At 47.6% G+C, this 12691-nt stretch overlaps 1 protein-coding gene across 3 annotated transcripts in view; it reads right to left on the reverse strand.

Moving 5' to 3' along the window:
* ints2 (integrator complex subunit 2) overlaps positions 1 to 12691 on the reverse strand; it is a 61619-nt gene that overhangs the window by 17777 nt on the left and 31151 nt on the right. For all 3 annotated transcript variants that reach the window (XM_048557539.2, XM_059655419.1, XM_048557538.2), the window contains exons 13-16: positions 11771 to 11905; positions 5666 to 5842; positions 3065 to 3173; positions 1877 to 1981 (exon numbers count right to left, since the gene is read on the reverse strand). In XM_048557539.2, coding sequence (XP_048413496.1) covers positions 1877 to 1981; positions 3065 to 3173; positions 5666 to 5842; positions 11771 to 11905 — 526 coding nt within the window. The remainder of the gene's footprint in view (positions 1 to 1876; positions 1982 to 3064; positions 3174 to 5665; positions 5843 to 11770; positions 11906 to 12691) is intronic.

Here is a 12691-nt window from a genome sequence, read left to right on the forward strand (position 1 = left end):
GAGGATGTGTTTTTATGATTTGACAATAAAGCTTCCTTGCTATCAAAATCCATATTTGCAGAGACTACATTTTTTGAAAATTCATTCACAGAATGAGGGCATCATTGACCATGCAACATTTATTGCCTATTCCTAATTGTCCAGAGGACAGCTCAAAGTCAACCACATTGCTATGGTTCCGGAGTCACATGTAGGCCAGACCAGGTAAGGATGGCAGTATCCTTCCCTAAAGGACATTAGTGAACCAGATGGGTATTTCCAATAATCAACAATGGATTCACGGTGATCATTAGATTCTTAATTCCAGATACTGTATGGAATTCAAATTCCACCATCTGCAGTGGAGGGGTTTGAATGGGGGCCCCGAGAAAGTTATCTGGGTTAACAGTCCAGTGATAATACCACTAGGCTATTGCCTCCCCTGTTAAAGGCATACATTAGTGTATATAACCTGTACCTGGAAAATATTTTGAGGTTTTTGGCAGATGGCGTTACTTGGCAGTGACATGCACAACAAACTGACGTTCCTGCATAAATGTAGGCACTGCACCAGAGAGTCGTGACATTCACAATCAACACAGCCTAACTAATATAGTATTCACACCAAACTACCAGCTGTATGCAAGGCTCTCTCTTTGAAATATCACAGTTGAAAATAAGATGCGAATCATCGTATGTTTTAGAAATAAAAAAAGATTATATGATAGCCACATGGGGCAAATGAACAGAATTTGACTAATGTCTGTGCTCTCCTCCAGCTAAAGATGCTCATGCTTGCTAGGATCCAATTTCATCAACAGCAGCAGCATGATCCTAGAAGCTCAAATCACTATCAGTACTTACAGCTGAAGAACAGTGAGTACAGAAAAGTATTACAACTGAACTAGTTACCCCACAAACCCTGTTTCAGCATTCCAAAAGGGACTGTACTGTCTATCTCAACACGCTCCAGTCCTCATCACCCTCTATACCCCTTCCTCATCTCCCACCATCTTTCCATCCAGGTGCAACACTTACCGCTTTGGCTCTTGCCTTCTCTCTAGATAGGGTTTCAAACTTTCCCTTCAATATATACTCTCAGTGCAGTCTGCAAAATCCTAGTTCCTAGTTATTTAAATTCTGTACCTACCCCTGTCATGACCTTTCTATCCTTGATCTCTGGCTGCGTTAGTATGAAGCCCAATGTAAGCTCAGGGAATAGCACCCATCCTTTTGTTTATGCTTACCAGTCTTCCAGTCATGGCACCAAGTTCAACAATATGAGACCCCAAAAACCATTAACCCTTCTGTTATGTAATAGTTCTTTCCACCCCATCACAGACCATCTCTTTTGTACCTTTCTCCAGTCCCTGTGTATTTCACTTCCTTCAAACCTGTTACATTGCTAACTCTGCCCAGTTCCAAAGCAAGGTCCCAAATTATAACATTAACCCTTTTGTCTTGACAGATGACACTACATTAGCTATTTCTAGCATTTTTTGTTTTATCAAAATCTGATCCAATCCACAAGTACCAGATTGGTCAACGTCCAGCTAACAACAGATGGAACTCAAGCTGTTTCTTACCCTCCCTACTCCTGACCAAGGGTACCATGTCCAATTTTAAGCATCCAAATTACACCCCTCTATCAGTTGATTTGGTGCAAGCCTGAAAACTACTGGGTAACTTTCATCATAAGTCTCAGAAATAAACTGCAATAAGAACTTTGTTTTTAATGGGCTTGGATTGATTACAGAATAATTTGTAACAATATGTATCTCCATATACAAACAGCTAGGTATAACAGAAGTACAAGAGCTTAGTTAGAATTGCTTTATATCAAAACCTGATGGATTCCAAATATGTCTGAGAAAACTAGTGAAGCTTCTGCATTTACCTCCAAGCTCCTGTTGAAGCCCCTGGGCCTGGCGAATTAAATACTTGATAGGAATCTGGTCCATCAGTGCTGCAGAGTAAGACTTGGGCTTCTTCTGAACTGCCGCTATTAGAAATATGACAGAATTAAGGAAATAGTCAACATATCCACCAGTGAACCACATCAACAAGAACGGTCTGAGCCATAATCCTAAACCACTAATGTTTAAACACAAAACAGACAAAAATTCCATGCTTCAAACAAGTGAAACCAAATCTTCATTAGATCAACAGAATCAGAGTTAACGTTTTGGGTCACGTGACCCTTAGAACACTCAGACCCTTCTGGAGGGAGGGTCACATGATCCCAAAATGTTAACTGACTCTCTCCACAGTTGCTACCAGGCCTGCTGACCTTTTCCAACAAATTCCACTTTTGTCTGATTGACAGCATCTGCACTCCTTTCGGTTTTTCTTCATTAGCTCAATTCATCAACTGGTGTTAGATACCCAGCCAACAAAGCAACAATAAAAAATACAGCACACTTCAGGAAGGTTTTGCACCCAAAGAAGTATTTTTGCAGTGCAGCCACTGTTGTAATGTGTGAAACATGGCAGACAATTAATTTGGGCACAGTGAGTTCCCACACACTAAGGAGCAAATAATCAATTTTTTTGTGGTGTTGGCTGAGATTTGAATATTATTCAAGCTGTGAGGGAGAACTGCTCCACTCTTCCAAATAACATTGTGAGATCTTTTCTATCCCCTTCAGGAGAGTTAAAGCTTTTATTTAAAGCCACATCGGAAAGATAGCAGTTGCAAACCTCAGTACTACACTGAAAGGTCAACTGGATTTTGTGCTCAAGTCCACGGACTAGAACTTAAACCTACAGCCATAGCTGAAATGAATAACATGTGCCCTCTTAATGTACAGGAAATATACTTGCACTGTCCTGTTTATATTCTGCAGGCTAGCCTTCTGATGAAATGACAAATATTTTTACAGTAAAATGAGCCAGGCTACCGGTTTAAGAATTGTTTTCCTCAAAAGCTGCACCGACTGTAGGTCAATGAGGAGGGTGATGTGGAAGACTGGGAGCATGTCCCACTTGCCTTTAACTTGAACTACTGTAGCTACAAGAAAAAATCTCTGGGGTAACAAACAAACAGATGTCAAAAACAAACTGCGGGGCAGAAATGCACACATACCTAATGGCTTCACATTGGCGAGCAGAGTCTCCTCATACGACAATGTGTAATAAAGAACCAGAAGCTGGGCTGTGATGCTGTGCCTCTGTCGACATCGGTTGTTCTCCCCCTTTTCACAAATATAGGAAAATTATTGAATTAGATCCCATGAATTGGTTGACTTTGTTTTTAATATTTATGCCTTTGCAACGTTTTCTGTGCATTCTCAGTGACAACTTCAAAGCAAACCTCTATTTAACAATAACAACAAATTCTTTGAGAAGGTGACAAACAGGTAGATGATGTGGTGTATATGGATTTCAGCAAGGCTTTCGATAAGGTTCCCCACAGTAGGCTATTGTACAAAATGCAGAGGAATGGGATTGTGGGAGATATAGCAGTTTGGATCAGAAATTGGCTTGCTGAAAGAAGACAGAAGGTGGTGGTTGATGGGAAATGTTCATCCTGGAGTCCAGTTACTAGTGGTGTACCGCAAGGGTCAGTGTTGGGTCCACTGCTGTTTGTCATTTTTATAAATGACCTGGATGAGGGCGTAGAAGCGATAATGGGAACTGCAGATGCTGGAGAATCCAAGATTATAAAATGTGAGGCTGGATGAACACAGCAGGCCCAGAAACATCTCGGGAGCACAAAAGCTGACGTTTCCGGCCTAGACCCTTCATCAGAGAGGGGGATGGGGTGAGGGTTCTGGAATAAATAGGGAGAGGGGGGGAGGCGGACCAAAGATGGAGAGAAAAGAAGATAGGTGGAGAGGAGAGTATAGGTGGGGAGGTAGGGAGGGGATAGGTCAGTCCAGGGAAGACGGACAGGTCAAGGAGGTGGGATAGAGGGCGTAGAAGGATGGGTTAGTAAATTTGCAGATGACACTAAGGTCAGAGGAATTGTGGATAGTGATGAAGGATGTTGTAGGTTACAGAGAGACACAGATAAGCTGCAGAGCTGGGCTAAGAGGTGGCAAATGGAGTTTAATGCGGACAAGTGTGAGGTGATACACTTTGGTAGGAGTAACCGGAATGCAAAGTACTGGGCTAATGGTAAGATTCTTGATAGTGCAGATGAGCAGCGAGATCTCGGCGTCCATGTACACGGATCATTGAAAGTTGCCACCCAGGTTGACAGGGCTGTTAAGGAGGCATAGTGTTTTAGCTTTTATTAAGAGAGGGATCGAGTTCCAGAACCAAGAGGTTATGCTGCAGCTGTACAAAACTCTGGTGCGGCCGCACTTGGGAGTATTGCGTACAGTTCTGGTCACCGCATTATAAGGAGGATCTGGAAGCTTTGGAAAGGGTGCAGTGGAGATTTACTAGGATGTTGCCTGGTTTGGAGGGAAGGTCTTACGAGGAAAGACTGAGGGACTTGAGGCTGTTTTCGCTAGAGAGAAGGTTGAGAGGTGACTTAATTGAGACATAAAAGATAATCAGAGGGTTAGATAGGGTGGATAGGGAAGAGCCTTTTTCCTAGGATGGTGACGGCAAGCACGAGGGGGCGTAGCTTTAAATTGAGGGGTGAAAGATATAGGACAGATGTCAGAGGTAGTTTCTTTACTCAGAGTAGTAAGGGAATGGAACGCTTTGGCTGCAACGGTAGTAGATTCGCCAACTTTGGGCACATTTAAGGCGTCATTGGATAAGCATATGGACGTACATGGAATAGTGTAGGTTCGATGGGCTTCAGATTGGTATGACAGGTCGGCACAACATCGAGGGCCAAAGGGCTTGTACTGTGCTGTAATGTTCTATATAATTAATAGTGATAGTCAAATTATTCGTTACGTACAGGATTAAACAGAAGGAATGTTCAGCAGAATGCAAAGTCTTCATCGGGGTGGAATTTTTCTCATTTTGTTTATAGTCACACCAGCTCTGTGACAATGCAAGCCAATAAACAGAATATAATATGACTTTGGATCCAGTCATTTGCAATTTTGGCAATTCTGTTCTAACAAGCCAATTTAACATAAATCATACTGGGTTGCAGGAGGAGTATTCAATTCAATGTTCTCTTTCATTAAAATGGGCATTTAGCTTTGATTCCCAGTTGGGAGTTTGAAACATTTTTTAGCCCTTTAGTACGGTATGGGTCCAAGTTTTGGTAGACCATGCAACTTTTCAGGCATCATGCCATATCTAACTCCATCCTCACTGCCATTTGCACTCATGCACTGCAGCAAGGACGTCATTACCCGAATACCAATCAGGTACAAAAATCCTCACCCAATACCCCTTCAGCTGTCCAAGCGTAACTCAATGCAGACTGGATCAAGTACGAGATTTTCCTGGTCTGTTTGGCTCAGACACAAGACTGAAATTTCTTTTGCTTAATGCACCAGTTCACAAGACAATATGTCCAAGGGTGAGGAGCAGAAAATGGTAACACTGTATAACTCCCTTGTCCAATTTGTGACATCTGTTTGTCAGTAAAGATGCTCATGTACACTGCTAAAACAAGGCAAAATCAGAATACGTGGCTTTTTCAACAAAATATCCAATTAGTAAATCAGAACTGTGGCAGGGTAGTAGGGCAGAAGTTAGTATATGCAAGATATAGCATTTATAGTTAATAATTTTTACGTATTTACAGACACACACACGGTGTTCTCACCCAGGTAAGGCCATTGAACACATTGAGGACCTCTTGTTCGGTGATTGGTTGATTTGTAGCTTCAGGATTAGCCTTGGATGCTGGCGTCAGAATGGAGTTGATGTAAGCATCAATCAACGGAATTAGCTGAGGGTGCAGAGGGGTTGTCGTTTCACACATTTGTCGGTAAATCCAATCCTAAAAGAGTGGTGCACAAAATATTAAAAATGTAATCTCTATTCCCATCAGATTTCAAAGGAAACAATTACAAAAACTTTGTGGATATTAAAAATCATGCTGCAAATAACAGTCTGTAGCACTGTACATCTGTTTGATACAACCTTTAACTCACTTCATTATCCATTTTGTGAATTTTCTTTCTCAATGGAATTCAGCAGTTATTTAGTACAGATATTCCATATCCATAGCTACAGTCTCCAGGCACCAACATGACAGTAAAGGACAGGGAAGACAAACTGACTTCATATCTTGCAGTAATCCTTTTCTGTAGGCAGAATATTCTCCCTGCTTTACCCAAGAAAGTGACATAGCTCATTCAGTTATACCAGCTTTGCTAGATAACAAAGTGTGAAGCTGGATGAACACAGCAGGCCAAGCAGCATCTCAGGAGCACAAAAGCTGACGTTTTGGGCCTAGACCCTTCAGCAGAGAGGGGGATGGGGTGAGGGTTCTGGAATAAATACGGAGAGAGGGGGAGGCGGACCGAAGATAGAGAGAAAAGAAGATAGGTGGAGAGGAGAGTATAGGTGGGGAGGTAGAGAGGGAATAGGTCAGTCTAGGGAGAACGGACAGGTCAAGGAGGTGGGATGAGGTTAGTAAGTAGGAGATGGAGGTGCAGCTTGGGGTGGGAGGAAGGGATGGGTGAGAGGAAGAACAGGTTAGGGGGGCGGAGACAGGCTGGGCTGGTTTTGGGATGCAGTGGGGGGGACGGACGAGCTGGGCTGGTTGTGTGATGCAGTGGGGGGAGGGGAAGAACTGGGCTGGTTTTGGGATGCGGTGGGGGAAGGGGAGATTTTGAAGCTGGTGAAGTCCACATCGATACCATTGGGCTGCAGGGTTCCCAAGCGGAATATGAGTTGCTGTACCTGCAACCTTCAGGTGGCATCATTGTGGCACTGCAGGAGGCCCATGATGGACATGTCATCTAAAGACTGGGAAGGGGAGTTAAAATGGTTTGCGACTGGGAGGTGCAGTTGTTTATTGCGAACCGAGCGGAGGTGTTCTGCAAAGCGGTCCGGTCCCCAAGCCTCCGCTTGGATTCCCCAATGTAGAGGAAGCCACACCGGACACAATGGATACAGTAAACCACGTTGGCGGATGTGCAGGTGAACCTCTGCTTAAGATGGAAAGTCATCTTGGGGCCTGAGATGGGGGTGAGATAGGTGGTGTGGGGGCAAGTGTAGCACTTCCTGCGGTTGCAGGGGAAGGTGCCAGGTGTGGTGGGGTTGGAGGGCAGGGTGGAGCGAACAAGGGAGTCACGGACAGTGTGGTCTCTCTGGAAGGCAGACAAGGGTGGGGATGGAAAAATGTCTTGGGTGGTGGGGTCGGATTGTAGATGGCGGAAGTGTTGGAGGATGATGCATTGTATCCAGAGGTTGGTGTGTGAGAACGAGGGAGATCCTCTTGGGGCGGTAGTGGCGGGGGCGGGGTGTGAGGAATATTTTGCGGGAAATGCGGGAGACGTGGTCAAGGGCGTTCTCGACCACTGCAGGGGGAAAGTTGCGGTCCTTGAAGAACTTGGACATCTGGGATGTGCGGGAGTGGAATGCCTCATCCTGGGAGCAGGTGCGGCGGAGGTGGAGGAATTGGGAATAGGGGATGGAATTTTTGCAGGAGGGTGGGTGGGAGGTGGTGTATTCTAGGGAGTTGTGGGAGTCGGTGGGCTTGAAATGGACATCAGTAACTAGCTGGTTGCTTGAGATGGACACAGAGGTCCGGGAAGGTGAGGGATGTGTTGGAGATGGCCCAGGTGAACTTGAGGTTGGGGTGGAAGGTGTTGGTGAAGTGGATGAACTGCTTGAGCTCCTCTGGGGAGCAAGAGGTGGCGCTGGTACAGTCATCAATGTAATGGAGGAAGAGGTGGGGTTTGGGGCCTGTGTACGTGCGGAAGAGGGACTGTTCCACATAACCTACAAAGAGGCAGGCATAGCTGGGGCCCGTGGGGGTGCCCATGTGCCCATGGCCACCCCCTTTGTCTGTAGGAAGTGGGAGGAATCGAAAGAGAAGTTGTTGAGGGTGAGGACGAGTTCGGCTAGGCGGATGAGGGTGTCAGTGGAGGGGGACTGGCCGGGCCTGCGGGACAGGAAGAAGCAGAGGGCCTTGAGGCCATCTGCATGAGGAATAAAGGTGTATAGGGACTGGACGTCCATGGTGAAAATAAGGTGTTGGCGGCCAGGGAATTGGAAGTTCTGGACAAGGTGGAGGGCGAGGACATGGTCGAGCAGTTTCACCTGAAGCAAACCAGGTACCACAGTCACATCACCTTCCTCAGCACCTGCCTATGGAACCGGATCATCCCCATTGGACTACAGTCTACATTCAAGCCTTCCCAATTTGGCCCCAACCGTGACCACCTCTACACGCAGAGCATTGAGACCCTTCAGAAGCGTTTCTCCCTGCGAGTCCTGAAACAGACACTCGCAGCCATGCGCCGGCACCTCCAGGCACTGCAATCCGGCCTGCCCCAGTTCAGAGCCTCCATCTCCCAGACCTGCAAAGGACCTCTCCTGTTTTTTATCCTCCGCAGGATCCACAGACTGAACACCCAGTTCTACTCAGCTTTACTGGACTCCAAAAATCGTAAGTACAACAAACTCACTGGCTCCTGCCACCTTAAAAAGGATTCCTGCACCTCCCAAATCCCGAGCCTGTCCCTGCCCCTCCCCCACCATGCACCCGCCGCCATTGACCATGAGGACATGGCCGGAGACCCCACCGATGACGTCACATCCGCCACTGCTTGGCACACCACTTCGGGGACCGTGGACGCGACAACTGCGGCAGTCACCACCTCCACGTCCAGTTATAACACCATACACACCACCCTCACCGCTGCTGCTGCCGCCCACCCCACTCCTCCCACTGCCAACGGAACTTCGCCCATGGAACCCTGCCCACGGCTGACGACCTCATCGCTCTGCCCACAACCTCCACAGCAGACAGCCACACTGAGCCCTGCCGTATCTTCACCATCCCCGCAGACCTCCCACTGACTGAGGACGAACCGTCAGCCCTAAGCAAGGAGCTCACCTTTGTCCCCCTACAACCACACATCAACGAATACCAGTCACGTTTGGACATACAGCAGTTTTTCTGCCGCCTTCGCCTCCACGCTTACTTCTTCAACTGGGAGTCTAACCCTCCCTCCACTGATCCCTTCACCCGCCTCCAACACAAGTCCTCCTCCTGGACACCACCCCCAGGCCTCCTACCCTCCCTCGACTTCTTCATCTCCAACTGCCGTCGAGACATTAACCACCTCAACCTCTCCACCCATCTCACCCACTCCAACGTCTCCCCCGCAGAACGGACAGCCCTCCACTCCAATCCCAACCTCCCCATCAAACCCGCAGACAAGGGTGGCGCAGTGGTAGTATGGCGCACTGACCTCTACATTGCCGAGGCCAAACGCCAACTCTCCGACACCACCTCCTACCGCCCCCTTGATCATGACCCCACCCCCGCGCACCAAACCATCATCTTGAACACCATTCATGACCTCATCACCTCAGGGGACCTCCCACATACGGCCTGCAACATTATTATTCCCCAACCCCGCACAGCCCGTTTCTGTCTCCTCCCCAAAATCCACAAACCTGCCCGCCCTGGTCAACCCATTGTCTCAGCCTGTTCCTGCCCCACCGAGCTCATCTCCACTTATCTGGACTCCATTTTCTCCCCTTTGGTCCAGGAACTCCCTACCTACGTCCGTGACACCACACACGCCCTCCACCTCGTCCAGAACTTCCAATTCCCTGGCTCCCAACACCTCATTTTCACCATGGACGTCCAGTCCCTATACACCTGTATTCCTCATGTAGATGGCCTCAAGGCCCTCCGCTTCTTCCTGTCCCGCAGGCCCGGCCAGTCCCCCTCCACCGACACCCTCATCCGCCTAGCCGAACTCGTCCTCACCCTCAACAACTTCTCTTTCGATTCCTCCCACTTCCTACAGACAAAGGGGGTGGCCATGGGCATATGGGCACCCCCACGGGCCCCAGCTATGCCTGCCTCTTTGTAGGTTATGTGGAACAGTCCCTCTTCCGCACCTACACAGGTCCCAAACCCCACCTCTTCCTCCATTACATTGATGACTGTATCGGCGCCACCTCTTGCTCCCCAGAGGAGCTCGAACAGTTCATCCACTTCACCAACACCTTCCACCCCAACCTCAAGTTCACCTGGGCCATCTCCAGCACATCCCTCACCTTCCTGGACCTCTCAGTCTCCATCTCAGGCAACCAGCTAGTAACTGATGTCCATTTCAAGCCCACCGACTCCCACAGCTACCTAGAATACACCACCTCCCACCCACCCTCCTGCAAAAATTCCATCCCCTATTCCCAATTCCTCCGCCTCCGCTGCATCTGCTCCCAGGATGAGGCATTACACTCCCGCACATCCCAGATGTCCAAGTTCTTCAAGGACTGAAACTTTCCCCCTGCAGTGGTCAAGAACACCCTTGACCGCGTCTCCCGCATTTCCCGCAACACATCCCTCACTCCCCGCCCCCCCGCCACAACCGCCCAAAGAAGATCCCCCTCGTTCTCACACACCACCCCACCAACCTCTGGATACGACGCATCATCCTCCGACACTTCCGCCATCTACAATCCGACCCCACCACACAAGACATTTTTCCATCCCCACCCTTGTCTGCCTTCCGGAGAGACCACTGTCCATGACGCCCTTGTTCGCTCCACACTGCCCTCCAACCCCACCACACCCGGCACCTTCCCCTGCAACCACAGGAAGTGCTACACTTGCCCACACACCTACTCCTCACCCCACATCCCAGGCCCCAAGATGACTTTCCATATTAAGCAGAGGTTCACCTGCACATCCGCCAATGTGGTATACTGTGTCCACTGTACCCGGTGTGGCTTTCTCTACATTGGGGAAACCAAGCGGAGGCTTGGGGACCGCTTTGCAGAACACCTCCGCTCGGTTCGCAATAAACAACTGCACCTCCCAGTCGCAAACCATTTTAACCCACCCTCCCATTCTTCAGATGACATGTCCATCATGGGCCTCCTGCAGTGCCACAAGGATGCCACCCGAAGGTTGCAGGAACAGCAACTTATATTCCGCTTGGGAACCCTGCAGCCCAATGGTATCAATGTGGACTTCACCAGCTTCAAAATCTCCCTTTCCCCCACCGCATCCCAAAACCAGCCCAGCTCATCCCCTCCCCCCACTGCATCCCAAAACCTGCCCAGCCTGTCTCCGCCTCCCTAATCTGTTCTTCCTCTCACCCATCCCTTCCCACCTCAAGCCGCACCTCCATTTCCTACCTACTAACCTCATCCCACCTCCTTGACCTCTCCGTCTTCCCTGGACTGACCTATCCCCTCCCTACCTCCCCACCTATCTTCTTTTCTCTCCATCTTCGGTCCGCCTCCCCGTCTTCTCCCTATTTATTCCGGAACCCCCACCCCATCCCCCTCTCTGATGAAGGGTCCAGGCCCGAAACGCCAGCTTTTGTGCTCCTGAGATGCTGCTTGGCCTGCTGTGTTCATCCAGCTCCACACTTTGTTATCGCCGACTGGACAAACAGGTTCATGCTCCACAGAAGCTTCTTTTACGTGCTGTTCACAAAAGGTTGTTTCCTGTTACAATTTACTTCACATCTGTATGTCAAAGTTCAAAATTAAAATTTATTGCATAACAAAATTTACACATTTCTGTCAAACATCACTAATTGCTTGCTGACTCTAGCCACTGGAGATTCTGAAATCTTGCCCATTCCTTCAACATCTTAAATAATAAGAATCTTACATTCATCAACTTACCGCACAGAACATCATGGACAAAATACAAGACCAACACTATATAAAGAAATGGTATTTCTGAGAACAAGAAATGCCATAAAAGGCACGTCACTACCTTGATGGAAACTTTGTGTTTGGTAAAAGCACGACTTCTTAACAGCTGGTAAATACAGTGTATAGGCAAGAACCCAATAATGCTAGCACTCAGATTGTTGGTTACAGGTACTCGTACAGCATGAGCAGTAACTACCTAGAATGAGAAAGAATGAAAAGAGGAATGTGATTAATTTTGAATGTTGAAATTTAGAATAATTTGGTCAAGTGTACAGTATCAAAATTTATCCCACATCTTGCATTGCACAATGGTACAAATTAGGTGGTTCCGTTTGTCATCCTTCTGCCCACACGAGTTTAGACCTCCAGGAAGTGCTGAGGTACTGCCCTGACAAGAATTAGCAGGGTGAAGCATTACTACAGAAGACCTGATAATGGATTATGAACAAGCTCCAGCGGGGTTGGGAATGTACAAACTCTCCTCACTGCTAGATATTCCACAAAATAATTATAACTCTGAGACATACGACCCACTAAATCTGCTCCAACATCCAATGAGATCATGGCTGATCTTATTAATTCCATTTTCCTGCCTGATTCTCACAACCCTTGTTTCCACTACTGATTAAAACTGTGTCTGATTAATTCAGCCTTGAAAATATTTAACTGAGCATCAATAGCTGCTTGTGGTAAAGAGTTCCACAGACGGATTATCCTCAGAGAAGAAATTCCTCATCTGTTTTAAACAGGTGACCCCTTACTGACATTAGGTCTTTTAGTCCAAGACCCTCCCACAAGCGGAAACAACCTCTCCACATCTATCCTGTCAAGTATTTTAAGAATTTTATAGGTAGCAATGAGGATCTTCTGAACTCCAATGAGTACAAGCCTCACCCTTGCTTCATAAGAAAATTCTTACATACTTGCAATCAACCTAATGAACCTTCTCTGGACTGTTGCCAATGCCTGTGCATCTTACTTT

The sequence above is a fragment of the Stegostoma tigrinum genome, chromosome 27 (genome assembly GCF_030684315.1).
Source record: "Stegostoma tigrinum isolate sSteTig4 chromosome 27, sSteTig4.hap1, whole genome shotgun sequence".
NCBI classification, from domain to species: Eukaryota; Metazoa; Chordata; class Chondrichthyes; order Orectolobiformes; family Stegostomatidae; genus Stegostoma; species Stegostoma tigrinum.